Source organism: Terrapene carolina, unplaced genomic scaffold (assembly GCF_002925995.2).
Source record: "Terrapene carolina triunguis isolate 2854851 unplaced genomic scaffold, T_m_triunguis-2.0 Scaffold571, whole genome shotgun sequence".
Classification (NCBI taxonomy): Eukaryota; Metazoa; Chordata; order Testudines; family Emydidae; genus Terrapene; species Terrapene triunguis.
Window position 1 is genome coordinate 740903 of NW_020664922.1, and position 27662 is coordinate 768564.

Sequence of the window (27662 nt, forward strand, 5' to 3'; positions counted from 1 at the left end):
TACCCTTTGTTTCCCATCTTTTAACCAGTTACTGATCCATGAGAGGACTTCCCTCTTATGCCATGATGGCTTACTTTTTAAAAGTCCATTTAAATTAAATACATTTTTCTCAAACCGATCAGGCCTCTGGAGTGCATCAACATGCAGAAAGCCTTATACGCCCACTTTCAAAGCCAATTTTAAAAGTACTTAATGAGGCTGTTCAGAATGCTGGAGACACAACACAGTTCATGCAAACAAACATGGCTGTGGCATCCTACTTTCTATTTAAGCAAGAGATACCACACACTACAAACTGGAGGCCAATGTTAAGTGCATCCTGAAGTTGAACACTGGTTCCGAACAAGACCAGCAAATGCTCACTATCTTTCTGCAAGAAACTCAACTGACTGGCTAGAAGCATGTGGTGCAACAGTGAAAGACTTAACAGTTGAAAAAGTGAAGAACTCTCTCACCACATTCAAAACATTTGCATACATGGCTGATGAATGCACCGATGCAAATGGGCATCAAGTATTAAGTCATTGTGTACGTTATCTTGATATCAGGGGTAGGCCACTAGATACATTTCTATATGTTCAAGTTATAGAAGACACATCAGCTGCATCTGTGGCAACCCACATCTTAGAAGAGTTAAATGCTTGTCAATTGGACCCCAAAGAGATGGCTGCTTGTGCATTTGATGGCGCTGCAAACTTCTCTGGAAGACATGGTGGAGTACAAGCTTTGCTCAGAGAAAAGTGTAACCCTAATCTCTCCTATACACACTGCAGAGGCCATCTACTCCAACTAGCACTAATACGAGCTGCAGAATCTTCAAAAGACATTAAAAAAAGCTATAAATTTAATGTCTTCATTATATTCTTTTTTCAGCAAGAGTCCAAAAAGACTGAATATCTTGGAAAATATAGAAGATACACTGGGACTGAAGTTCAAATTGGTCCAACCTGGGAAAACCCACTGGCTTTCTCATGAGCGATCCTTGGCTGTTGTCTTAAAATTACTCCAGCCGTTATTACTGGCTTTGGAAAGTATCTACCAAGATGGGATGGATCTAAGTAGTGAGGCTGGTGGATTACTTTTGCTACTATGTTCAGAGAAGACTATTGCCATTCTCTCTCTCGTAAGTCTACTGTTGAAACCACTTGGGTCATTCCACAATGCCATCCAGGCATCTGCTACAACAGTAGTAGATCTTTGTCCAGCAATAGAAGCTACATTTGGATCAATCAGAGAGCTATCCATTGAAAAAGTACTGGAAGAAGCAAAGACTTCAGTCCAGAAGTTGACGAATGAAGGCATTTATATTGAATCCTTAAGTGACGAAGACAAGAAGTGTTTGTTAAAACAACTGAAAAAGTACACAGACTTGATTCTTAAAACTCTACAACAGCAACTTCTAGATTCTACTCAACCTCTACGTAGTTTTTACAGATGCCTGTCCTATCAAACACCAACAGTTGAGTGGAGTGAGGCACTACCAGCAATGGGGCTGCTATGTGATCAGGACAGAATAGAGAATTTGAACACAGAGTGGAATATCATACGACGAATGAATGAAGATTTGACTTCAACTTCTTTTTTATCATCACTAGGGGCTTGACCCAATCTTTGTGTTCTGTTTCCTGGGATGAAAGAAGTAGGAATTCATCTCTTGCTACTCCCAGTCACAACAGCTACAGTCGAGCGATCTTTTTCATCATTGAATAGGATTTTGTGTTCTGAAAGAAGTCGCCTTCTGACTGATCATGTGAATGAACTAATGAGCATATCAATTGAAGGAATGGAAGTATCGGACACACGAGACGCCACCAAAGATGATCACATTGCTTTCAAGAAGTTCATTAACAGAGTTGTGCAAAATTATAACAAGAAACCAAGAAGGATGTAGACATAGTGCTTCATAGAAGGCTTGAGTAGCCGACTTTAATTTGTGTGATGATTTTAAAACATGAGTTAAATCTAATACAATGGTCATGAAACATTTTTCAGTTTTTACTATGGTGCCATACAGCCCACCTTCACCCTCACAGTCTCACCTCTCATCGGCCCTAACACCCCCCCTGTAAATTCAAACACCCCCCTAATTTCAATTCCTGGGGAAACCACTGACGGGGTCACTACTGGCAGGGCCAGCCAGGCCCTCCGTCCCCCTCCCCCAGCCCTGCCAGGGGTGCTGGGCCCTTAGCATTGTGCTGGGGAAGGTGGGTGGGTGGGTGGGGGAATTGGGTGTGGAATGTAGCATGTATATATGAATGGGGTGTGTGTATGACTGCTGTCTATGCATGGTGTGTGTGTGTGACTGCAGTGTGTATGGATGAATGAGGGGAGTAAATGAAGTGTGTATGTATGAATGGTGTGTGTGTGTGCATGTATGAATGCGGGTGTGTGAATGGGATCTGTGTGTGAGAGAGAGAATGCTATGGGGGGATGGGGGAGGGTCTCCTGGTGTTGGTGTGTATGTGATGTGAGCAGTTCCCTTCCCATGGCTTCTGGGCTGGGCGCAGGGAGGGAAGGTGCTAATTGGGCTCAGCAGGGGGCGGGTTGGCTCTTTTCACACTTGCCCTCGGGATGAAAGCCCTGATCCATGGGGAGAGGAATCCATCAGCCCCTCCCCCACACCCCACTTCCTTTGGGCTGGAGCCTGTGAACGACCTTAACATTGGGCCAGGGAGTGAATGGAGCTGAGGTCAGGGCTGGCCCCAATGCTGTGCTGCGGGGAGCAGGCTGGGGGCCTTCTTCTGCTGCCCCTAGAGTTTGACAGTAGGTATTGCACCTATCAGGGTTGGAAGGGACCTCAGGAGGTCATCTAGTCCAACCCCCTGCTCAAAGCAGGACCAATCCCCAGACAGATTTTTACCCCAGTTCCCTAAATGGCCCCTTCAAGGAGTGAACTCACAACCCTGGGGTTAGCAGGCCAATGCTCAAACCACTGAGCTATCCTTATAACATGACCGCAACCATTGCACAAGGGGCAACCCCATTGCGGTGGCATTTCTCCTCTAGACCCAACCAAGCTGCTAGTGTGAGCTGGGTGGGTTTGTCCTAGGCCAGGAAGGGCGTGGTGAGTGTGCTTGTGGTTTTTCCAGGGCATCCAGCCAATTTGAAAGCCTACAAGGCAAACGCACAGATTGGGGAGGGGATCTGGGGGAAAGCCAAGCAAATGTGTTGTTAAATGAGCTGTTGAAATCCCCCTCGCCTGAGACGAACACCTTGCAACTCAACTAATTGGACTGAGGGGGGTGTGGGAACTAAATATGAGCTTTTCACTTTTAGGAAAGCCCTGTATCCTTCCCCGCCCCTGCCTCCTGAACCCCGGCAGGGTTGACAAGCCTCCAGGATTGTCCTGCCATCTCCAGGAATCCAAGGTTAATCTTTCATTAACAATTCCGTCATGTGATGAAACCTCCAGGAATAAATTAGCAACTTTACCTCTGGGCCAGCCAAGCCCTGCACCCTGGGGCTGGATCACAGCCCGTGCTCCCTAGAGGAAAAAAGCCCCATCTGCCATTCCCTGTCTCCCTAAACCAGCCAGTCCCCCCAGCCTAGGACTGGATTGGAGCCGGTGCCCCCTGAAGGGGAAAGGCCCCATGTTCCATTCCCCACCCTGCAAAGCCAGCGGCTAATGTCTTCCTCCACTCTGGGGCCTTATTGGACCCTGTCCCTAGGCTGAAGTCTTGGTTCTTATCTGCCTCCAAGCATAAAGTCTGGAACAGGTGAATAGGTAACTAGTTAGCGTCATTGGAGCCGGTTTAGCTGCCCTTGATAAGTGAGGCAGGAATGCGCTCAAGTGGCTTTTATCAGCAGTGATCTGTGAAGAATGTGACATTATCTAAGGGGGGGGGGGTGAATAGTTGCCAGGGAATGAGTACACACAGGTTCCTGCTGCACTTCTCACGGACAGGTGACACACAATGGCTGGGCACACACAGGGCCCCAGATCCTGGCCTCTCTCAGTTTCGGTGGCTGGAGTTTATGGGCTGGAAAAACTGACCACGGATTTGGGGTTGGGGGCTGAAGAGGGCACCCCCGGAAAAACTCGCATGGCCAGGGCAGAGTGGAGTCAGGATGCCTGGGTTCTAGCCCCAGCCTTAGGAGGGGAGTGAGGTCTAGTGGGGTGGATCAGGGTGGGGCTGGGAGTCAGGATTATCCCCAGCTCGGCGAAGGGAGCGGGATCTAGTGGGTTAGAGGCGCAGGGCTGGGGTTTCTGGAAGGGGATTGAGGTAGTGCAGGGGGAGCTGGAGGTACAGGACTCCTGGGTTCTAGCCCTGGCCCTAGAAGGGGAGTGGGATCTAGTGGATTAGAGCAGGGGAGGCTGGGAACCAGGACTCCTGGGTTCTACTTCCAGTTCTGTACATTTTATAATCTTCCTGCTACCTCTTATCACTGGTATCGGGGGCAAGGCCCTGCCTTCTCGAGTCATTTCCTTTTTAATTAATCTTTATACCTTGATTTGTTTATTGGCGTCAGCACAGATAGCCGGGAAAGCCAGGGAAGAGAGAGAAGGAGAGACACAGCACTGGCATGGCATGGACATTGCAGCCAGGTAGGGGGCAGTGGTGAATATAAACACAAAGATGCCCAGCCAGTGCAGTAGGGGGCAGTGGACCCTCCCCCCCACAGCCACTAGGGGACAGCGGGGACAGATATACACCCCACCACCACCACCTGCCCCAAAAGGAGCAGCTGCCCTACCTCAGCCCTGCTGGGGACTGACACCCACCCCAGCAGGGTAGCAATGTCCCAGTGACACTCTCCCCACGACCGATGGCACCCACCCCCTCCCATTGTGTAACTGCTCACCCTCACCAGCAGGAGGTGGTGGCAACACCAGGACTGGCTCCCCCAGACACACACACCAAGCCAACGTATGGACTCCCACCCCCACCCCAGGGGCAGCCCATGTACAACAGCCCAGAGTGTTGCAGTGAAGGCTGCCGTACAGGGACGGCTCACCCTGTGTAAAGATGCAGCTGCCTCTGGGGAAGGACAGCTGGATAACGGCTGCACTGCAACACCAGGCACTCGGATGCAGCCGCCTGTGGTGCTGGGCAAGCTGACATCTCTCTGCCCCTGCCCTCCTGTCCCATCCATCCCCGGCCCCCAGTCACCTGCACTGCATCACATTCCCGTGACTCGGCCCTTAGTCACCAGGGGACAGCTAAGGGATGAGCAGGTGTCCCAGCTGCCAGGGTTGACGTGCGGGCAGCTAACATGTATCTGCCTGCATCATGCGGCTACATAAACAGCCAGGCTATAGCCGAGTGAGTCCTCGGTCGCTGGGCGTGGATTCCCCAAGAGCAGGAAGTTTGTGATTACCCCAGGGCAGCGCATCCTCGCTGCCAATCATTGAAGGGTTAATGAGGCTGGTGGCTTAAGGGATCAGAAATGCAGTTGCCTCTGGGGTGAGACAGCTGGGGAACAGCCGCGCCGCATGGGGATGGCTCACCTGGTGCTGAGCACCTTTCAGCTGGAAGCACATTTAAAATATGGAGTCAATTTAGAATTAGCAGCTTAGACGGGCAAGGCCGTGTGTCCCATTCCCCGCCCCCGAGCCAGCCAGTCCCCGCCCTGGATTTGGATTGGAGCTGGTGCCCTCTAGAGGGGAAAGGCCCCATGTTCCCATTCCCTTGAGCCATCCAGCCAAAAAAATTCATTTCCCCCCCAGGTCAGATTGGCAGAGACTCTGAAGGTTTTCGCCTTCCACGGCAGTTTCAAACTCATGCAAATGGTGAATTCTTTGTAATTTGAAGTCTTTAAACCATGATTTGAGGACTTCAGAGACTCAGCCAGAGGTTAGGGGTCTATTAAAGGGGGCAGAGGGGGTAAGGTTCTGTGGCCTGCAATGTGCTGGCTAGAAGTGACTAGATCATGATGGTCCCTTCTGGGAGTTCTGGCCTTAAAGTCTAGGAGTATGAGACAACCTAGAAGCACACAGCACCCTCCCTTCCACCCTTTCTGTCATGCTGCCCCCTGCTGGCCTTTGAGTACATTGGTCACTTGAAGCATGTCGCTGGCCTTCTTCATTTATCCTACAAGCAGGTTGCTGTCTGTGTATGGGTAAGTCACAGCCCTGCAGAATCGTGCTCCAGCATCTCAGCTTGCCTTGGTTATAAAATTATGTCTCCCGCCCCCAAAATGGAAAGCGTGACCATTGTAGCAGCGGCTGCCTGAGGCTGCAGAGAGCCTGAGCCAATTACTCTACTGGGTGTGAACCACCCCTGCTCATCTGAATAGCATTGTTAACTCTGAAAACTAATGATGAGCTTTAAAGTTTCAAGCTGAATAACACTTTACTCCGAAAGCAGTAGCTCTACTCCTTGTAAGTCAGGGCAGAGAATAAGGCACCAGGTGGTGCTTCCTAAAATAAAATCCAACTCCAGGACCTCTGCTTGCAGCTGACACAGCCTGAAACCAACCAGGACTGCAGCTCGGAGGCAGGCAGGTTCAGGGACAGGGTAGGCGAGCAGTGTGTGTGTGGAGAGGGGTGAAGCCCAGGTGTATTGGGGCAGCCTGAGCATAAATGTGAAGCCATGAGTGAGAGGAAGCAAATTGTCCCATTTATACAAATGCTGTTAACTCTGAAACCTAATGGTGGTGATTTACATGTCAGCATTGCCATAAGGGGAGGTTAAGGCAGGGAAGAATGGTGGCAACGGGGGGAAGGGGTGATCAACGTGGAGATGGGTGACACCCCACCAGGCAGTTCAGCAGAGGGATTTGAGGTTTCCACCTACTCCCCTGCACTAGCTCCCATTTATGAAGTGCACCCAACTCCCTGAGCCACTCCTTCGGCTGGCTAGAAGCAGCTGGAGCTATTGGTGCCCATCTGGAGCCAGACTCCTCCATCCTGGTAGGCCAAAGGCTCCCATCGGCAGGGGAGTGGAGGGGAGAAAAAAACATGGCCCTAGTGGCGGGAGGGGGGGGGAGAGAGAGAGAGAGAGAGAGAGTGTGTGTGTGTGTGTGTGTGTGTGTGTGTGAGAGAGTGAGAGATGGTGACACAGTAACTCAGAAGTAAATGTCAAAACTGACGTGGGAGGGGGCTGTCAGTCAGGACTCCTGGGTTCTATCTCCAGCCCTGAGTGGAGTACAGTGGGGTGGAACAGGGGCTTAGCAAGCAACATCCTCCTATCCCAGCTCTCAGCTACCCCCTTCCCCCACAAAATCTGCCAGTGCTCCTCAATCCCAGCCCCCCCACACTACCCAGTCCTGGGCTCCCCCCTCCTAACTCACACAGCCTTTGTCGCTACTCAAACTCCTCCCTCTTCAAACTGCTCTGCTTGCCCTCGATGCCTAACGCTGGAGAGGAAGGAAAAGTAGATGATAGCCCTGGGACCAGACCACAACCTCTTCTAGCACAAGTAAAATGAATGAAAATGTTGTATAATGGAAAACTAATCTACACACTTACCCGAGGGTCCTTTCCCTGCGTCAGGCTCGCCTGTGCTCCACGGGCTGGACTGCAGTGGTGTCAAAACCAGGTCCTGGCTGGCTGCACAGCTGGATCCCCAGTCACCCATCCCCCATACTCCTCTTTCTTGTCCACCACATCCTCCTCCTCGCTGTTCATAGCAGGGGCTTGTGATTTGGTTCTGCAGAGGTATCTGCCCTGCTGTTAAGGGCTGTGGTGGGATGGCGTGCAGCTCTTCGGAAAAGTGGCAAGTCAGCGGCTCGGCACCAGATCACTTGTTGGCTTCCCTGGCCTTCTATAGCTCCTTGGCTTCATGCAGCACTGCTGCTGGTCCCTGTCGTACCCCTTCTCCTGCATCCCCCAAGCAATCTGCTCATAGACAACATTTCTACAGCCGGTTTGGAGCTGTGCCTGCACAGCCGCTTCTCCCCACAGGCCCGGGAGATCCAATACCTCCTGTCTGCTCCGGGCAGGAGCACGTCTGGCATGTGTGTAGCCAGCATGGTCAGCTTAGCAGTTGCACTAAACAACAGAGAGCTGCTAGATGTGCTCGCCAGGCCGGGTAACCAGGAAAGGGAATTTCAAAACTTCCCCGGGCTTTAAAGGGGAAGGAGGGGCTTTCGGCCAGTGGAGTTCACAATGGTGACCAGAGCGGTCAGTGTGGGGCCTTGTGGGACAGCTGCTGGAGGACAGTTTGAATCAACATAACTTACGCAGTGTCTACACTAGCGCTGCGTCAAACTAAGTACATCGATTGCAGCTCTACGCCGCTTGGGGAGGTGGTGTCGCTGTGTCGGCATAACGGGGCACTTGCAGCGGTAGGAGAGCCATTGCTGGACCTTCAATGGGAGACGGTAGCCGTGAGCTCCTATGCATGGCCACTGCGGAGACCATGGACCTGGCTGCCAAGTCCGCTGCATCTAGGGCTGCCTGCAAGGAGGCCCTGGCTACGACCTTCCCCTCCCCTCCACCAGTGAGGAGAACTCCTGCCTGGACTCTTGGGGAAGCCAATCTCTGAACGTCCACATGGAGTGCCACACATTGAAGTCATATCTGCTCAGCCACACCTGCTGGTTGGCGAGCCTGAGCTGTAGTCCCCCAGTCGAATAAACCTTTCTACTGAAAAGGTCCAGTTTCTTGGGGTCTTCTGCTTTAGGAGTCAGTCGCTCCTCGCAGGCCCTGCCCCTCCCTTTCATTGGCCGCAGGGAGCCAGGGAAGAATGAGAGTATAGGAACTCATAACCCTGGGTGGGCACAAGGTGCTTCCTCTCGGCTCTTTTTGATGTGGGGGGAAGGGAGGCGAGGGTTTGCCACAGGGTTTTCACTGGGTCCATAATGGCCTCATTGTGAGGTAGAGCCACTTTCGATGGGCCCACAATGGCCAGGATGTTAACCAGGCTATGGGAGGATTCTTTCACTACCTCTTTGACTGCAAGCCTAAGTTTGAGGTCACCGTCTTCAGTGGTTCCTAGTGGACCTTAGAGTTGTCTTGAGGAGGCGACACGTCCGGCCTGGTCACTGCCTCGTCCAGGGAGGAGGAGGTGAACTGCACCAGCCTCCTCTCCTTCTGTGCCAATGGGATCCCACAGATGCCGCTCCTGCAGCTCAGTAGTGGGCTCGGTTCCAGCATCCGGGTCGGGTGCTGCCCGGTGGAACAGAGGTTCCCTTCTCTCGGAGGCCATCGAGTAAGAGCATCTCAAATGGGACCCTGGCATCAGGGAGAACCCCCATGGGTTCCACAAGTGCCATTGCATTGGCATAGGCTATTGACCACTAGGCCCAACACTTGGGGGTAAGGATGACTGGAGGGATAACGAGGGTGAATCCTCAGACGAGAGAAGTACGACCCATCCTCAGAATCAGATGAGCTTTCCTCCAGGGACCATGGCGGTGCGGTTCCTTTCGGTGTCGGGGCGGGGAGGCTTGCACCAGGGCCAGCAAGGATGGCTTCCCTCTAGATGGTACCTCAGGGCCAGAACCGGATGGCAGCTGGGGTCTACATGTTCCCTCCTGTCCACTGGCACCACCAACTCTTGTACTGCCTGCAACGGTGCCAACAGAAGCGCCAGCAGCTCTCTGGCTGCAGCAAACATCTCCAGAGTGGACAGCCCTGCTGTGGCACTTGTGCCATGGTGTCCCTCCAGTGCAGAGGGCTCATTTAAGACCAGACTCAATAGCGTCTGCATATGGACTGCAGTCAAGTGTGCCAGCCTGCAATGCTGAGGCAGAAGAGTGGCCTGATAGAAGTCACACTCTGCTCTACTCCGTGTCTAACCTTCTTCAGAATTGGGGAGCGTTCCCTCCTGGCCAGTCGTGTCTTTCTCTGCACCAGCCATGGTGCACAGTGCCAGGACTCCCATACAACAGAAAGAGCGCTCCGCCCCAATGGTGAGGTATTCAGTGCCAAGTCTGACCATCTCAGCTCAGAGGAAGGTCTGAGCGCTGCCTCTATCAATAGGTACTTTAATCTGGCCTCCCAGTCCTTTGGCATGAGTCTGGAAAGAGACCATTGTTGATCCTCTATCACAAGTGGTTTATGGCAGGTAACACAGCCACAACTGGTGCATTGCAGTATTCTCGGCTCACACTCCCTCTAGCATGGCTCAGCCCTACCTCAAAGCATTTCAAGCAGAGCAATGTGTTTCACAATCACTTTTTTGTTTAAAGTGAGTGGGGAGACAGAGATTGGAAGTCTGTGGCAGCTGGGTCTGAACTCTTGCTGCCTGGGACCCACACTTCAACTCCAATTGTACCTGTAAATATTTTTCAAACTGGATTCCACTGAGAACAAGGTGATGCTTTCACCCCTGTACCACATTTCTGCCAGCAGCACTGACTAGGCTATGAAAAGCTTTTGCAATAGGACCAGACTCCCAAAGCAATCCATCATCCTGTTCTTGATTTTGAGAACAGCAGCTATAGGTTCCACGCAGGCGAGGTTAGTATAATGAAGTTTAGTATAATTGCCTCATGTTTGATGGTCTCCTTCCTTTAAAACTACACCCCTAAAGTAGGTTGTAAGGCTTACCACCCCTTTGCGGTTGTTTCACACCCCTGACCTGGATTTTTAAGATCATGCAACATCTCACTACATCCCACACCTTCCATTTTGCGGTTTCTTATAGCTGAGCACAAGAAACTATCGCCTTGTTTACAAAGCCATGAAGCTTCTGTGAAATCAAGAAACATTTGAACAGTGATACACATTTATAACCTGTGGTTGTTTTTTATTCAGCATGTTTAAAAGTTAAAGTTTATTACATTCATACACACTGCAGCTCCAACCATAAGATTGACCTGGACAATTTGCTCCCTTGAAATTTTCTACAATAGCACTTTAAGAGAAGTTTACCAGTCCCTGACACAGATGTGTCCACCTTTTACTCATGCCCATTTTTGTGCAAGTGGACAACAATGCTGTCTGAGCAACCCCTGGATAAGCTTGAACTGCTGGTAACATCCTTGCTCGTGTGGGTTTAAGCTTACGAACTGATTCTAGAAAAACAGGGATGCTTTTTGTTCACCTAGTTGTGTAGCTCATCACCATAGCAGACTATTACTCCAAATTCACCCCAACAAGGGGGAAAAAAACCCTCTTGTACCTTAGGCCAAGGGATAAAATTTTGCAAACTAACAATTTTCACCAGTTTCACCTGTGCAGCTGTAGTCTGCAATAGGATTGCATAGGTGTGCACATAATTTGCGTATCTATTGGAATTTAATAGTTCTACTAATTATGCATGAACAAAATTTGTTGCATGAGGTGGCACTTCTACATACCTGTTAAACACATTCAAGTTTGTGTAGATTAATGTCCCTGTAGTTTGCATGAAGATAAATACACACATCTCATTTGTATTAGATCTTTATAGAATATCGCTTTCTAATTCTGCAGCTACGACACTTTCCATGGGGTAGCACAAAAACCCAGAAACATGGTTTTCCATCCATTCCCTGCCCCCCCAAAAAACCCCAGCAAACTTTCTATGTAGACACTGATAAGAGGGCTCACACAATAATAATGTCCCTACTAAGTTGACCACTCCTATGCTGGACAATGGTGCTTCAGGTAATAAAGATGAGAACTCAAATGTTAATGTACAAGTGTAAATCAAGAATTTCACATTTCAACCACAGATCAAGATGTCTTTCTCCGCTTACGTCTGCTCAATTACACGTTAATACTGTTCATAGCATAATGTATTTACGTATATTAAACACCCATGGCTAGCATTGGGGCATCCCCAGGTTTCCGGTATAAACTGAAGTTGCCTTTATTGAAGCCCTGCCCCCAAAAAAAGCTACACACAGCAACTAAAACAATGAGGGTTTTTTAATGTAGGGGATTCTTCCAGATACGAGGGGGGGGGGGGGGGGAAAATGGGTAAAATTGAGAGGGCAATACAAAGTTTTACACAAATGGAACGAGCTTTACACAGTCTGCAGCACGAAGTCTGACATACAAAATAAAAAAGTATAAGTCACATGGTCTGGGAATTTGTACAGTCTTAATAGGGCCTGTCACGGCGGTCTTGTCTGTGGTCGCCCCTGTGGAGAGAAAGAGGAAGGGTTAGGACAGGCGCGGGACAGAATAAGGGAAGTATTTTAAGCTTCACCCACAAGCAGCTGAGTGATCCTTATAAACAGAAACAAGTCAATAACTGTTTTAGATGTTGCGGCATTATCCACATTTTACAAGAGGGGAAGTGACTTGCCCAATTAATCTATGATAAGAAGGGACCATTATGATCCTCTAGTCTTGACCATCCAGTACAACACAGGCCAGAATCTCACCCAGCGATGCCGGCATCCAGCCCATCATGTGTGGCAGAGCTACAGCAAACATTCGAGAAAGGCACCAGGCTTGATTTAAAGACCCAAGTGACAGAGAATCCATCACAACCACCCTTGTAAGTTGTGCCAATGGTTAGTTACTTTCGCAATTTAAACAAAAAATAACCCCGTGCCTGAATTTGTCTGCCTTCAGTTGCCAGCCCACTGAATTGTGTGCCTGTAGACTGATCAAGCCACCCCCTAACCTTCTCTGGGATCTACTGACTAGGTGGAGATTGTCACCAGAGGGCAGGTTTTTCCAGACCTTGAGTCACACTTGCAGCTTTACAGAACCAGGAGTAAACCCCAGGACAGAGATTATAGCATCATGTCCTTTCTGTGCCAGTCTGCTTTACCTGTTATCCATCTTTCCTGGCCCAAAACCACCGCCCCGATCTCCACCTCGGCCTCCTCGGAAGCCACCACGATCGCCGCCCCGTCCTCCTCGGAAACCGCCACGGTCATAACCCCCTCTGCCTCCACGGCGCTCTTCCCCAAATCCTCCTCCTCCTGTGGAGGGAAAAAAGCACAGGGAGTGAAATTGGTGCCAAGAATACCTCCAAGGCAATAGCATTCGGAGCATACACAATCTCACCCACCCACGAGGCCTGCCCCCTACTGATGGGCAGGAGAAACAGAATGGTGTAAGTTACCCATGTGTGGTCCTCCGGGCCCATCCGGCTTTGGTGCCTTGCACTGGTTGCACTCGTTACGCCACGAGAAATTCATGTTCTCACAGGCTCTGGAAGATGCAATGTTTGAGGAGAGGCATTAATATCAGGTAAACCCAAGAGTTAATGCTTGGTTCCCCCGCTTGCCAGAGCCTCTACTTACGGGTTAGGGCACTTCCAGTCCCCTGCGCGTTGCTGGCCACCGCCTCCACTGGGGAAGCCACCTCGGTTACCTCCGCTGGAGCCACTGTTGCCACTGCCTCCTCCACCTCCACCTCCAAATCCAGCACGACCCATGGGCCCTGCATTAAGGAGGAAGGTAGCAAAGGGATCAGCGTCTCTGGAAGGGACATGGTTGTCTGCATCCACAACCCCCAGAGTGCTGATCCTTCGTGCAGGCCACTCCCCAGCTCAACCACAACAGCACCTGAGAGTTGGATTCAGCAGTCAGGTCTCTTGTTAGCAGCCTCTGCTTAACTTACTACAACCAGATCACGACTTATTTCACTCTCAGCCACACCCCCTAACTGTGCTTACCCACTGGCCAGCCAGGGATCCCACAATGCACTGTCCCATGTGTTGTGTTACATCTGGTCACTTGTGCGGAGGCAGATTTTCCCAGCATGCACTGACAGGTAAGATTATGCCGCAAATGAAGAGTGGATACAAAAATTATGGCTGACCCACAGGTGTATTGTGTACCTATAACCCACAGGTAGGCACATGTGATAGGGAGGAGGGGGGGCACTTAACAGGGATGACCTTTGACTGATCAAATGTTTAAAGTGTCTATGGCTGGGCCTTAGCCCACTCTGTTAATGGCTTCTAGACTTGGTTGGTTGTGTCCAGATCCTGAAAAACAGGCCGCTCTCCTGATATGGGTGGAGCACCCATCCCCATCAGGAGCAAACACGTTTCTAAGTACCTCCACGGCCTCTGCCACCCCGTCCATTTCCACCACCACGGTTGAAGTCCGCCCTCCGGGTAGCGAAGGAGACTTTGATGGCATTGCCGGAAAATTCCTTTCCTGATTGGAAGAAAGAAACCAGACATGTCAATTTCACCTTACACAGAGCTTTATGATTGGTGTTGTGATGGTCCAAAAGGAATATTCCCACCCCACTTTAACCCACAGCTGGTTGATTTATTTTTTTTTAAATAATTCCTATCCTGCGATGGAAATTTGGAGATTTGATTTTGTCCCACATTGGGATGAAAACTTAGGATCAATTTTTTTTTAAATTGAGAAGTTCTGATTAAAATAATCTGTTTCCATAACTGACCATTTTAAAATCGAGATTGGATGTTTTTCTACATGCTCCAGGAATTATTGGGGGGGGGGGGGGGGGGGGAGAGAGAGAAAGCTCTCTGGCCTGGTGTCACACAGGATATCACAGTGGTCCCTCTTCTGGCATTAGAATTGATGGAGATGCATCTCCAATGCACAACTCCACAGCTGTGTTTTGTTAGTCTGAGATACAGTGCATTCTGGGAGATGTAGTCTAGCCCAGGAATGAGCTCATGAGGCACCTGAACTACAATTCACATGATTGAGATTGTCATATTGATGCAGATGGATGTCCTGCCAACTAAAAGTGGCTTTTTCCCTAATGGAAAACAAAATTCCAGCAGAACTGAAATATTCCCACAGGAAAAAACAACCCTCATTTCTAGGCAACTTGTTTTCCACTGAAAGAACACTGGCAGGATTCCTGACCAGCAGCACTTTAACCCCCTGGTCTCTGAATCAAAGCAGGGCACTACAGCTAAGGGTTGTCCACACATGGAGCTATTCCGAAACAGCCACAGCATTTAAAATTCACTTCCCACTTTTAATTTGAATTAACTTCCAAATGTAGACGAGCCTTAAGACATAGCATGAAGAAGGAATCCTACTCATGCTGAGGTCAACTGAAGACATGCCCTTGACTCGAATGACTGCAGCATCAAGTGCTGAAGTAGCCAAGTATTATGCAAGACGTAAGTATCATCCCCATTTCACAAAGAGAAAAATCTAAGATTCAGAAGGGAAGTGACTGAACAGATCACTACTAAAATTAGAACAACTCCTCCCCTGTTCTAACCCAGTAGAGTAGATCCCACTCCCATCCCTGAACCAGGGACAGAACCCAAGAGTCCTGGCTCCCAGCTCCACCATTTATGCTGCTTCTTCAGGAGCTCCTTGGCCCAGCTGGATGGAAGCAACTTACCATCAAACCAATCGATGGCTGCCTTGGCAGATGGGGGATCATCAAAAGACACAGTGGCTTCCCCCTTTAGCTTCCCGGTCTCACGGTCTGTGTACAGGTTAATCATGGGCTGCCCAGTTTTCTTGTTTGTCTGAAACACAAACAAGGGGTACATCTCATGAGTTTAGCTTCTGGAGATTAACCTATGGCTGAAGGCTACCCTGTCCACCTCCCTTGTTGGGTGGACTGAAAAATGGAAGGAAATATTCTATTGCTTTAGACTAGGGACTATTTGAGAAATCAGCATATAAAGGATCTCCGAAAACCATCAACAATAAGTCATGAGTAAGGCTAAAATTGTGTCATGGTTATTTTTAGTAAAAAAGTCATGGGCAGGTCACAGGCAATAAACAATTCCCAAAGCGAAAACAGGACACCCCCACCTGCTGGTCCTAGGCATCCCCATCCCTCCGTGTGAGGCTGTTGCCCGTCGCTATAACCCTGAAGAGGGCCCCCTCAGGAGGCTGTCGCCTGTTGCTGGACCTTGTAGGGAGCGACATGAGGAGGCTGTCACCTTTTCACTGGAGCCCTCCCAGGGCCCTGCTGGCTGCCAGCTCCAGTCCCACAGATTCCTGACTTCCATGACATAAACATAGCCTTAGTCATGAGGATTGGCAAGATGGTCACACCAGGGACTACCTTTGTATCAGTCAGATCCACACTGGCGCTGCACCACAGTCTAAACATAAGGTACCAGTAATATCTGTATACTGCTTACTGAGCACCTTCCATCCAGATCATTCAGAGCTTTTTAACAAACTAAGCCTTGCTCATTAGAAGCGATTATCCCAGTTCTATGACGACAAAACTGGGAGTCCAATGCAGGAGTGCTGAGCTCCCATCTCATCTACCCTATCCCACAATACTCCCCCTTCCCTGAACCAGAAACACAGGAAACCTGACTCTCCTATTCTTAGCTAGTAGACCAAACTCCCTCCACAGTAAGAGTGCTTGGATTGTACGTTAAGGGCAGGGGGTACAGGATGACAAGAGTGCCATTTCGCCATGCTGCTCTTGCAAACTCAGACTATTTAGTTCCCTGTGCTGGTACCTTAATGATTCCTATTTGCTTGAAGTAGTCAGCGACCGACTCGATGGTGACATTTTCACCGAGTCCCTGGACGAAAATGGTGTTGTTGTCAGAGTTATCCTGTTCAGAAGCTGCAAAGTAAGTGAGTGTCACTCAATTTCATACCCAAGGATCAAGAGAAAAAAATTACCCCACTGTAGATGCTACAGCAATGGCTGCGTAACAGCGTCACAAGACCACACCTTAGTAGGTACACAGGCTACACAAGAATTTCATGCAAGCTGTCAGTTTAAGCTGCTCTAAATTAGCTTTTCTTTTTGTGAAATGGGTATGATGCTTATGTCTTAGATCAACTTCAGATCATCTCCTTAACACAAAACACTCCCACAACATAAGAAATAATTGACGCTGTGAACCCTCACTTCTTCGGGAACAGTCACGTACCAGGATCATGGCGTGGTCCTTGGTCCCGGGGCCCTTTTGCACATGAAAATAAGGAGAGATCTAGTTAGTCGGTGGAAACACAAACTCATCTCCCACACATACTAAACATATTAAAGACAGCAGGCCAGTGTTGGTACATGTGCTCTGATGTTGAGCCTACGTTTACTTTACTTTAGCCAAAGGCAAAAAATACTGTGAAGTCAGACAACTTAAGGTACTTTGAAGACAGTGCTGCAAAACCAGTGACAACTCCTTTTTCAGATGTCATACTATACACAGAAAACGTCTCTTTCCAACTCTACGTGGAGGGTCAACTACAAAAGCCCTCATAACACATGTTTAATTCTGCTTAGTATCACCTTCCGAGGTCTGTTTAAATCGAGACCTTTGCGTATACAATTTAAGGAGCTGCTACCCAAAGAGATCTTTGTCCACATGTTTATATACACACCTTTGTCATTCATATCTTTCAGTAACATCAGGTTGTAGCATCATACCACTTGCTACCCTGGTTAGCATCACAGTATATAACCACACAGTTAACAGCTTTAAGATTTATGCAGCGATATAGTGTCTTTAGCCCATGCCACACATTTAAAGTGAACTAACCTTGCATAAATATAGCTTTGTTTCATTTAAACCATTATTTACCTATACAAACCATTTATATATTAGTATTTTTGCTATATTTAGACATTTCACCCATTATACCTTTAATCACACCCAGATCAGATCAATAATTATCTTAATGAACCTAAAAGCATATGCCCAACACTGGTCTCTTAAAACTAAATTGACCTGGTCAAGAGATCATTCATGCCAAACCCTTTTCAGCAAACCCATGGGAACTCTCCTGGAAGTGTTTAGATATATTTTGTTTGGTATGTTTGAGTGCAAAAATACCTTTTTTCTTCTTAAGATACAAGTTTAAATATAAACCATCTTTCTTAAGGTATAAGCTTACAAAACCATATAATGTAGTCAAAGGGAAGTTTACACAAGACCAAAAATTCATTGCAGTTTTTGGGGACTTCCCCCATTTTCTTGACCAGTAACCATAAAAAGGTACGTAAACTCTTTGCATCGTTCTCCTCAGGATTGCATGCAATTCCATTACCATGTTTTAACCCCCAAAATCCCCAGCACTTAAAGCTTCTTGTGTGTTTTGTTTTTTAAAAAAGGAACCACACACAGACCAGACACTTCTAGGAAGTAGCACTTTTGTTTTCTTTCTCCAAAGCACACTTTTGTGTGTGTGTCTTGTTGCAAAACATTCAACCAAGATGTATTGGCACCAAGAACTTTGGTCAAAGTAGAAGCCCAGTGGACGTAGAAATAAGTGACACCATATGTATCTCAAGAACTCATTTGTTATAGAGGGCTGCAGAGGGTGCTCCCATAGGTTATATCTGATAAATGGTGGCTTTTCCTAACGCATAAAGGTTCTGCATATGAAAGACAAGTCTCTGGAAAATATATATATACTTTTTTTGGTTCAAGTTTTGAACTCTTTGGACTTACCACCAAACTTATTGAAGCCACCACGCTCACCACCGCTGAGGAGATAAGTTAGAAGATAATGAAGCTTTTTCCATGTCTAAAAGGTTCACTAAAACTACCAGATCTTAAAATCCTGAGCAACACTTGTTTTTTCCAGTTCTTCCTGAAAGCCTAAAGAACGCTCCTTTCAACCTTGTTCTGTCCCTCAGCATATTTAGGCTTTTTATTTATTTAAATACACCCTTTTTGTCTTGTAAAAGTGGAATGGACAAATCTAACACGAGTGCAACTTTGGCTTCCAACCTTCTCCTATTACTTCAGCCGTCGTGATGTACACTCGAGACAACGCTGACTCCTCGATGCAGTCCTAGCGTGGGTACGAATCCATGAACCGTATATTACAACTTATTTGTACAGTGTATTCCCCCCGCCCCGGTGTTGATACCACCTAAACATAGATACATAGGATATTTGCTTTGAAAGCATATAAAAAAGCCAACCCAAGTTCCCTAGCATAGCATAATAAACTGATTGACTGCTAAGCCTGGACCTAACATAAGCTCTCTCCCTTCCTCACCCTTAGCTAACATGTGGAAGGTGGAGAATTGATAAAGTTCATTGACTTTCATACCTGTAGCACATAAAACGCAGAGTTTGTTAACAGATAACATGTAGTGTTAACAGCAGATAACAAGTAACATCAACAATACTTGGATTTCCCCCCCAATCTAATACTCACCTTTCTAAAAAACAATTTAAACTCCCGATCAACAGAGTTCACAATCAATATTATTTAGCATCTGTTTCTCAACCTATCGTTTCTTTTTAATAGACCACTGAGCAACCCTCTGCTGAGGGAGGATTGTTACACCAGGGCAGTTTAAGACACTGCTTTTCTGTGTGTATAGTGAGATAAACCAAAAGCAAGTCATATATAAATGTGATCACAGCTGCTGAAGCTGCTAATTGGGTGCCCAAATACATCCTTTAACCCATGGAATATCTCCAGTGTGTGGATTGACCACAGAGTTAACCAAGTTTGCTACACAGGTTGTAAGCAACCAGGTTGGAAAGACGACAACTTCTCCTCTGACTGAGGAGACTTACATCCCTTGTTTCTTACCAACATGACCCAGGTGCTTTCGTGAACAGATTATAGCACCAGATAAATTGCAAATAAACCCTTGATGTAGAGATTTATACGCCCTTTGAATAGCGATATTTATAAACCTTCAGTATATACCTAGACAGGGTAACATGAAAGTTCAGCAAGCACTTGGAATTCACATTGTGCATTCGATATGTTAAGACACATTTGATGTCAGACACACAACTCTGATAGTAACCACCAGTGGGGTAATTTTACCCCCATGCATAAATTGTCTACTGTAGATCTGAACCTACATTGGCTCTTAAGGTAGACAGTAGTGGGAGTCTGCCCCACACATACAAGAAAAGCTTTTATTGCCATTCAATCTCTACCCCCCATAAAACATTGCAACTCCCTTACCACACGCAGTATGAGGATATGGCATTCCACCCATACATACAGGAAGAGCTTCTACATAATGCAACACCCTCCCTAACATGTTAATTTCAGACAGTGCTAGAGACAGTAAAAGTTAAACCCACTCCCTCTCCCACCACAAGCGTCTCGACACCTACCCCATGCCTCCACGACCGCCACGGCTGCCTCTTCCGCCACGGTCAAAGCCACCCCGGCCATATCCTCCTCTGCCCCTGCCACCACGGTCTTGCTGGCCACCTCCGTAGCTGCTCTGATCCTGGCTACCGTAGCCGCCACCGCCGCTGCCACCACTACCACTCATGGATGACTGGTCCTGGCCGTAGCCGCTGGCTGGAGAGAAGAACATGTGCTCAAAGTTACAAAAAAAGAGGACAATCTTAGTGGTCAGAGCAGGGGGCACTCCTGGATTTATCCGCAGCTCTGGAAGGGAAGTGGGTTAGAGCAGCATTGGGAGTTCATATTCCTGGGTTGTATTTCCAGAGCTACCACCAACTTGCTGCATAACCTTGCAACAGTCTCTCAACAGCCAAGCCTGCAGGCTGGGAAGGAGAGGAAATAAACTCATGGGGTTAAAATTAAGATGTCTGCATGAATGTACCTTAAAAAGAGGGCAACGTATCAGCTTTAAGACACTTGTAATTCTCCTTTGAGAACTGTAGTGACTACAGTTCACCATCAGGCTGCACAAATTTGGATTCCCCCTACACCAAGTTTCCCCGGCTTTCAAGCCTGACACATGGAGTACAATTAAAATCAACTCACATCCACTGCTGCCCCCGCCGCCTCCTCCGCTGCTGCTACTGCTGCTGTACTGGCTCTGCTGCCCGTAGCTTTGTGGAGGGTTGTAAGAAGGCTGCTGTCCATAGGAACTCTGTGGTTGGCTGCTATAGCTGGATTGCTGGCCATAGCCTCCACTTGGGGGCTGGCCATAGCTTGTGCTTTGGGAGCTGCTTCCATAACTACGGATTAAAAAAAAAGATCATTGCCCTTTAAATACACATCAAGTCTCTTTTCAATCCACCAGGTATTTGGCTTGTAGGATACCTTGATCACTGAGGTGGCATGGTCTAACGGACAGAGCACCAGACTGATTCTTGGGTTCTAGCCCCAGCTCTGGGAGGGGAAGCTGGGACTCCTGGGTTCTACACACAGCTCTGCCACTGACTGTGACCCTGGGCAAGTCCCCTCCCCCACAAGCCGTAAAATGAGATTCAAACTTCACAGTAGGTGTTGTGATGCTAAATGTAGAAGTGTCTGCAAAGTGCTTTGAGATCCACAGACACAGGATGCTAGAAAGAGAAGGGACACATGTAGGGAGATCTATGGGAAGATTAGGACTCTTTAGCCGTACCTTCCAGTTGTCGAGCTGGCTGCCGGTGGCTGGGAGTAGCTAGGATAGGATGAGGGTTGCCCATAAGAGGTCTGAGAGGTCTGGCTGCTGCCGTACCCAGTTGTTCCGTAAGCTGGGGGTGTTGACTGAGTGCTGTAGCCAGCTAGTAAAAAAAGCAAAATGAAGAGCTCCTTAAAACATGGTGAGGCTGGGTCCCTTCTATACCTGAGCTGCACTGAAACAACTGAGGCACCAGCAGATCACTTCATGCCTCCACAGCTCCTTTGGGAAGGCAGTGTTACTTAGTGCATCGAGAACTGGACCGCGACTCAGGAGACAAGTTCTATTCTCAGCTCTGCCACCAGCCTGCTGGGTGCCCTTGGGCAGTCTCCTTGCTGCCCCGTGCCTCGGTTTCCCCATTTGTAAGACAGGGACAATGACATGAGCTTTACTGATTTAAAGCACTAGGTAAGAAATAAGTATCACCCTAAACCTCTACATATGGGGAATGCCTCTATCAGCCCTGAAATGCAGATACCTCTGGGGATGCGATACAGCAGCTGGTTAAGAGATGCACAATTCACAGCTTAGGGGAGGAAGCCACGCAGTGCAGCAAACTTTAGGCAATTTCTAACCCATACATACACCAGATGATGCAGAGACTCACTGTCTCACCCATGTAGGATGGAAGGTGATACGGACAAGCCAGATTTTGTACTATGCAGCAGGGGTGAAAAGTGTTAAAGGCACTACTATGATCTATTCAGAAAGCTGGCAACAGAGTAACGGTAGCCTTGATATCCTGGACCAAAGAGCATACACATCCTTGAGGCACATACCAGAGAATGGTTATGCTGCGTTTATAATAGTTGCTGGGGTAGGGACTGAACCAGCAATACAGCTGCATTAACAAATGGGTTCTTTGATGGGATTGGCCATCTGGAGAGCAGATTGAAGGGCAAATACTTGGCTCTATGTCACAGAAGAAATAATGCTTAGCACTGATAAAGTGATGGGACATACTGGCAGTGAAAACCTGCTTCACTTTAGCCTGAATTGAGAAAATCTCCCACAGTGCACCTGGATCAAGAGACTGTGGCACTTACAGCTTTGATTCTGGCCGTAGGAAGAACTGTAACTGTTTTGTCCATATGTTGAGGTGTCTGCAGACTGGCCATAACCGCTGTAGCTCTGCTGGCTGTAGGGCTGGCTGGTTTGCTGAGAATATCCCTGTCCCGGTGGTGCTGGGTAGGCCCCATAGCTGAGGGAGAATGATCAGAGAAATCCGTCAGTTCTGATATTCTGGATAGGAGGCAGCGACTCCATAGTTAAGGCTGCAACAGTTTAGAGAGAGTTTTTCAAAGGTCCCATACACCTAGGCAGACCAATCTGGAAATTGTCATGACACATCATGGCATTGTATTTGTTGCAATTTGGGAGCAACCACAGCATGTTAGGAGCCATGAATGCTGGGAGCAGCCACAAATCAATAGATTTGAACAGCAGGGACTGATCGGGTTTGTCAATTGATCTACAGGGCAATAAGTAGAGAAGAGCTTTTTGCCATGTTCAAATATTAACTGATTAATCCTCAAAACCCAAAATGAGACAAGTTAGAGCCTAAGACATGTGACTGAGCTGGACATTCCTAAGGATAATAAAAATACCCAGAGTTTAAGAGTACCCAGGCATGCTGCAAGGGATAGAAAAGTTTCCAGTCCTGCCAACTAGCAGTCAGTCATGAACCTTTGCAATATTGTACTAGGTAGAGTCTCCACCCCAAAGAGCTCACAAATCAAGGGGGTAAATTCTAGGAGGCGGCTCCCTTTATGGTCAGGTTATTGCTTAACTCTCTGAGGTAGTGGGCGACTTTTTTCTAAACCAGCTAATGTTGGCCACTGTTGGAAAACAGGAGCAGGGGGTAGATAGGTGTACTGATCCCATCCAGGCCACAGGGAGTGAGAATGAATACCAGGCTAGATGGGCCCATAAGTCTAAATCCAGGGCAGCAGGGAGGGGTTGGGCTATGCAGGCCCACGGCTCTGATCCAGGGCAGGATACTGGGCTAGATAGTCCCACTGAGCTAAGACACCAATGGAAGTGGGATGAAGGGAAAAGATTCCCAGGATGAATCCTCCCAATGTGCCAGTGATGAGCCAGCACTGCCCTCCTTTTGCAGAGCCGACTGACAGCTGGGCAGGAGTATCTAACACTCCTGTCCTTCGCACCAGGTACCAACACAAATCTGTACCACGCCACTTCCGTAACAGAGAAGTGGGGACATTTACCTCTGGGTGGCCGGCTGGCTGTAATCTGCAAGAGACAAGAGAGGAAAAGGAACAAATTAGACCCCAAACCAATGCCCAGCTCCTGAGAGGGGACACTGCGGGGCAACTAGATATGGAGGGGGGAGAGGGGGTTGCTACAGCCATCAGGACTGGCCCCCCCCCGCCCTGACCCAACCCCGGGGCAGTGGGCATGGATCACCGGGGCAATTCACCCTGAGGTGGGTAGCACAGCAGTGGGGACTGGGGGGACATACTCTGTTCCTATGGCCACTGGGGGGAGGGGTATTTACAGCCCCAGCAGCTGTGGGTGGCAGGGGGGTATTTACCCCCTAGAGGAGCTCTAAGGAGGCATTAACCCTGGGGGGGGGCACTACGGGTCCAGGGGGACTATCTGGTGCGTCACACACTGCGCTGGGCGGCCCTTTTAAAGGCAAAGGGGGGGAGCGAGGGAGATGACGGTTGGTTGGGCGGTTAGGGTCCAATGAGCCCGCGCCACGCGCCAAACGCGATCGGGAGGGGCGGAGCGAGAAGTACAGTACCCGGATGGAAGACTGCGGCAAAAAAAAAAAGGAACAGCACGCATGCGCCAACTCGCGCACGCGTACCCAGGGCGGCATCCGACCCCCCCCGTCTCTACCGCGCATGCGCACCTTCCGCTTTCCTAGCGGCGCGCACGCCTAGTCGCCACACCGAGCAGGCGTTACTCTGCGCAACACCCTTCCTTTTCTCCCCCACCACGCGCTCCCGGACCAGCCGCCCGACGCCTCGCGCCCCCGCCTTCCTCTGGCGCGCAGGCGCAGTTGGCTCACGCGCGCCGGAGGGAAGTGGTTTCCTCCCCCCCACCACAAAATGGCGGCCCAAGGCCTGAGTGGCGCAGTTTAGAAAAAGGGGCCGACCCCCCAAGCGTACCGGACGGGCAGCTACAAAATGGCAGCCACGAGGGCCACAGCAGGGGACCCAGGGCTGCCCCACCCCTTTCCCACAATGCACAATGCCCCCCAGTACGCCGCAGCCCGGGCGGGGGGGTCACGCCCTGATGGCGGGAGCGCCCCGCGTCCCTCGCCCTCCGCAGCCCAGACCCGTGTGCAGCGGATGCGCCGCCCCGGGGGGGATGAGGCTCGGCTCGGCTCGCCCCGCCTGGGGGCTGTTACCATGGGGCAATTTACCCCCATTTCCGGGGGGGCCGCATGGCTCCCTCAGCCCCCCCTCCCGGGGGTTTGATCCCGTCCCGAGCCCCCCCAATGCACCGGGGGGGGGTCCGGGCGCGGCCCTTGCAGCGCTTCTCCCCCCAGCCCAGCGGGCTCTGTAACCGCCCTCCGGCCTCACCGTTAGACGCCATCGCTGCTGCTGCTGCTGCTCCTGCTACCCCGAGCCCCTCTCCACACGCTGCTGCTGGACTGAGCGTCCCGCCCCCACCCGGGCGCTACATATACTCTCCCCTCCCCCACCCCCTGCCGCCGGCCGGTACCAACTCACCGGCAGCAGGGGGGGATTGAGCGTGCCCAGTGCTGCTGCTGGATCCCCCCGAGGCCCCCCGCAGCCGGGCGCATTGTTCGCCATGGGGCGGGGGCGGGCGGCTTTTCTCTGTGCACAAAAAGCCCCTGTTCGCCCCCCTCCCTCGGGCAGGGGAATGGTACCGGCCACCCGGGGGCGGAGGAATGAGGTCATGGGGCAGGGTGGAAGGAACCAAAGCGGCTGAGGATCCGGGGGGGAAGCTGTTTTCGTGTGTTTTCTGTGTGGGCTTTTTTGCGGGGTGTCTCTTTTTGTGTGGCTGGATGCGTGTGAGGGGGAGATTTGTGTGCAGGGTCTGTGCTTAGGGCAGTGTGTGCATGTGGGGTCTGGGTGTGTGAGAGAGAGACAGCTCTGTGTGCAGGGGGAGCATTGTGGGTCTGTGTGCAGGTGTGTGTGTGTGTGAGAGAGAGATGTTTTTGGGTCTGTGTCCAGAGGTGTGTGTGTGTGTGAGAGAGAGAGATTTGTGGGTCTGTGTGCAGGTGTGTGTGTATGAGAGAGAGAGGTGTGTGTGTGTGTCTGAGACAGAGAGAGAGAGAGAGATGTTTGTGGGTCTGTGTCCAGAGGTGTGTGTGTGTGTGTGTGTGAGAGAGATTTGTGGGTCTGTGTCCAGAGGTGTGTGTGTGTGTGTGTGAGAGAGAGAGATTTGTGGGTCTGTGTCCAGGGGTGTGTGTGTGTGTGTGTGAGAGAGAGAGAGAGGTTTGTGTGTGTGTGAGATAGATTGAGAGATATGTTTGTAGGTCTGTGTGCAGGCAACACTTGTCTAGCTTGTTATACCAATAAGAGCTCATTGAATCGGTTGAAGAAGGTGGATTTGTCCAGTTGTTTTGCTTTTAGGGCAGTGTGGAGTAGTGGCTAACGCACTGGACCAATACTCAGGACTCCTGGGTTCTAGACCACTGGCCTGCTGCGTTATCTTGGGCAAGTCACTTCCCCTTGGTGTGCCTCAGTTTCCCTAACTAAACCAGTTATTAACTTCTTTGTAAAGCACTTGGAGATAGACAGACAAAAAGCACTAGATAAGAGCTAGGATATGTGTGTGTATATGTGGGACTGAGTACATAGGTTTATATAGATGGATAGGTAAGTGTTTGTGTCTAAATGTGTGTGTGGATCCATGTTTGTCCAGGATCTGAATCATCCTGTCCATTTGTTTACGGTATTTCCAAAATCTGATTTAATCGGATTAATCCTGTGTTGACATACAGTGTGTTCACGTCTCCAGTCTTGCTCTTGATTCGAGAAGGTAAACCAGTTCAATTGCTTAATAAAGCTTAGTGGGAACGCTGGCTGACCTTTATTCCCTTGCTTGCAAAGTTCACGTATCTAAATATTTATAACAACAGTTCAGCTGTTTACTACACCTTCTTCTCGAATCCTAGAAGTGCTTTCATGCTATGATGTTCTGTGGGGACGTTTATTAATGAGCCAACCTCCAATAACAAACCAGGAAAGAATTAATGCTAATAAAAGTAAGAGTCGGTTTTAATGGTGGAATCAGGCCAAAGACAGGGAGATTTTAATCACTGTACAGTCCTTCCTCTGTAATAACAAACTGTCTTTGACCATTAGGTTTCCAGTTTTGCTCTATCCTCAGCTCTGTGACAACCAAAAATTGCTCCCATATGGCTCTGTTTTTTTAAGTGCTAATTTGAAACTGGATACATTTTGCACTGCCTGGTTCTGTTGTCACATCACATTGACTGTGCTTAGGAGACACAAGGTGGGTGAGGTAATATCTTTTATTCGACCGGCTTCTGTTGGAGAAAGAGACAAGCTTGTGAGCTTACATACAGTAGTCCCTACGCTCAAAAATTTGTTCCACAAACAGCAGCTGGTCCAATAAAACCTTACCCGTCTTGTCTCCCTAATATCCTGGAGCCAACATGGCTATAACAACACTGCAAACCATAATTGTGCTTAACACAGGGACTACCATCCTGGATCAGGCCCATGGTCCTGTCTAGTGTTCTATCATAGCGAGTATCAGTCTCTTTACTGATCCAGAGTTTGGCTAATTAACTCATTCTCCCAGACCTGAAGAAGAACTTTGTGTAAGCTCAGAAGTTGGTCCTCACCCACCTCATCTCTCTAATTAATTAATCAATCAGTTACTTAGCTAATTAATCAGCATGATCAATCATTTGCACAGTGTGGTGGGACGTCAGTCACTGGGTTTAAAGAAGCTCATAAATGCCATGATAGCTGTGCTGCAATATACGTACTCAAAAAGCCCCTTTCTGTATGCGAAGCCTCCGGATCCCTGGGGAAACAAGAATTTGGACAAGCCGAGGCTGGACAGAGATGCGCTTTTCTGCACTGATGTGAAGGCAGTTTTTAAAGCATGTGCTTTTAATGCAGTGCAAGACATTTACCTGTTCTGTTCATTCCCTCTGAAGCAGCTGGCACCGGCCACTGTCAGAAGAGAGGATACTGGGCTAGATGGACCATTGGTCTGACCCAGTCTGGCCATTCTTATGTTCTTACAGTCTCTGAACAAACCTCTCTTTCATTCAGATTGCCTTTTCGCTAACAATAAAATGTCGGGTTTTAAAAACACAGAACCAGAACTGAGTGGAAGTTTAATCAGAGTAAAGGCCTAATTCTGAGCCCATTTACACCAGTGTAAATCAGGAGCAACACCCCTGGTGTTGCACCAGGGTAAAACTCGTGTGAGCAGGGGAATCTAGCCCAGTCCAACTGTCAACCATCTAAACTAGATTTTCGCTCCATTCTATTTTAAACAGGGCTAGGTAGCTGGAGTGCTGACCACAACTGTTTCATTGTTTCTTTGTACTCCCCCTTCTACCTAGATACATTAGTTATCTCTCATCTTATACTTAGATAGTAAACGTTTTGGGGTAGGGATC

At 49.0% G+C, this 27662-nt stretch overlaps 1 protein-coding gene across 1 annotated transcript; it reads right to left on the bottom strand.

Annotated features, from left to right (window-relative positions):
• Positions 1 to 10612: 10612 nt before the first annotated feature.
• On the bottom strand, positions 10613 to 24843 carry FUS (FUS RNA binding protein). The gene is made up of 16 exons (XM_029913295.1): positions 24760 to 24843; positions 23934 to 24066; positions 23284 to 23341; positions 22102 to 22256; positions 21017 to 21158; positions 20428 to 20624; positions 19803 to 19995; positions 18159 to 18193; positions 16638 to 16670; positions 16215 to 16324; positions 15125 to 15254; positions 13840 to 13941; positions 13078 to 13216; positions 12897 to 12985; positions 12600 to 12753; positions 10613 to 11958 (listed from the first exon to the last, which is right to left on the bottom strand). The coding sequence occupies exons 1-16, from the start codon at positions 24841 to 24843 to the stop codon at positions 11919 to 11921; spliced, it is 1794 nt and encodes a 597-aa protein (XP_029769155.1). The 3' UTR covers positions 10613 to 11918.
• Positions 24844 to 27662: the final 2819 nt, after the last annotated feature.

Bases quoted from the DNA above. Each gene is read 5' to 3' on its own strand.
- FUS (XM_029913295.1), bottom strand. From the start codon at position 24,843: ATGGCGAACAATGCGCCCGGCTGCGGGGGGCCTCGGGGGGATCCAGCA. The intron at 19,996-20,427 runs GTGAGTTGATTT...TCTTCTCTCCAG, and splicing joins CGGCGGGGGCAGCAGTGGAT to CCAGCGGCTACGGCCAGGAC. The intron at 16,671-18,158 runs GTAAGTCCAAAG...CATGTGCAAAAG, and splicing joins TGGCTTCAATAAGTTTGGTG to GGCCCCGGGACCAAGGACCA.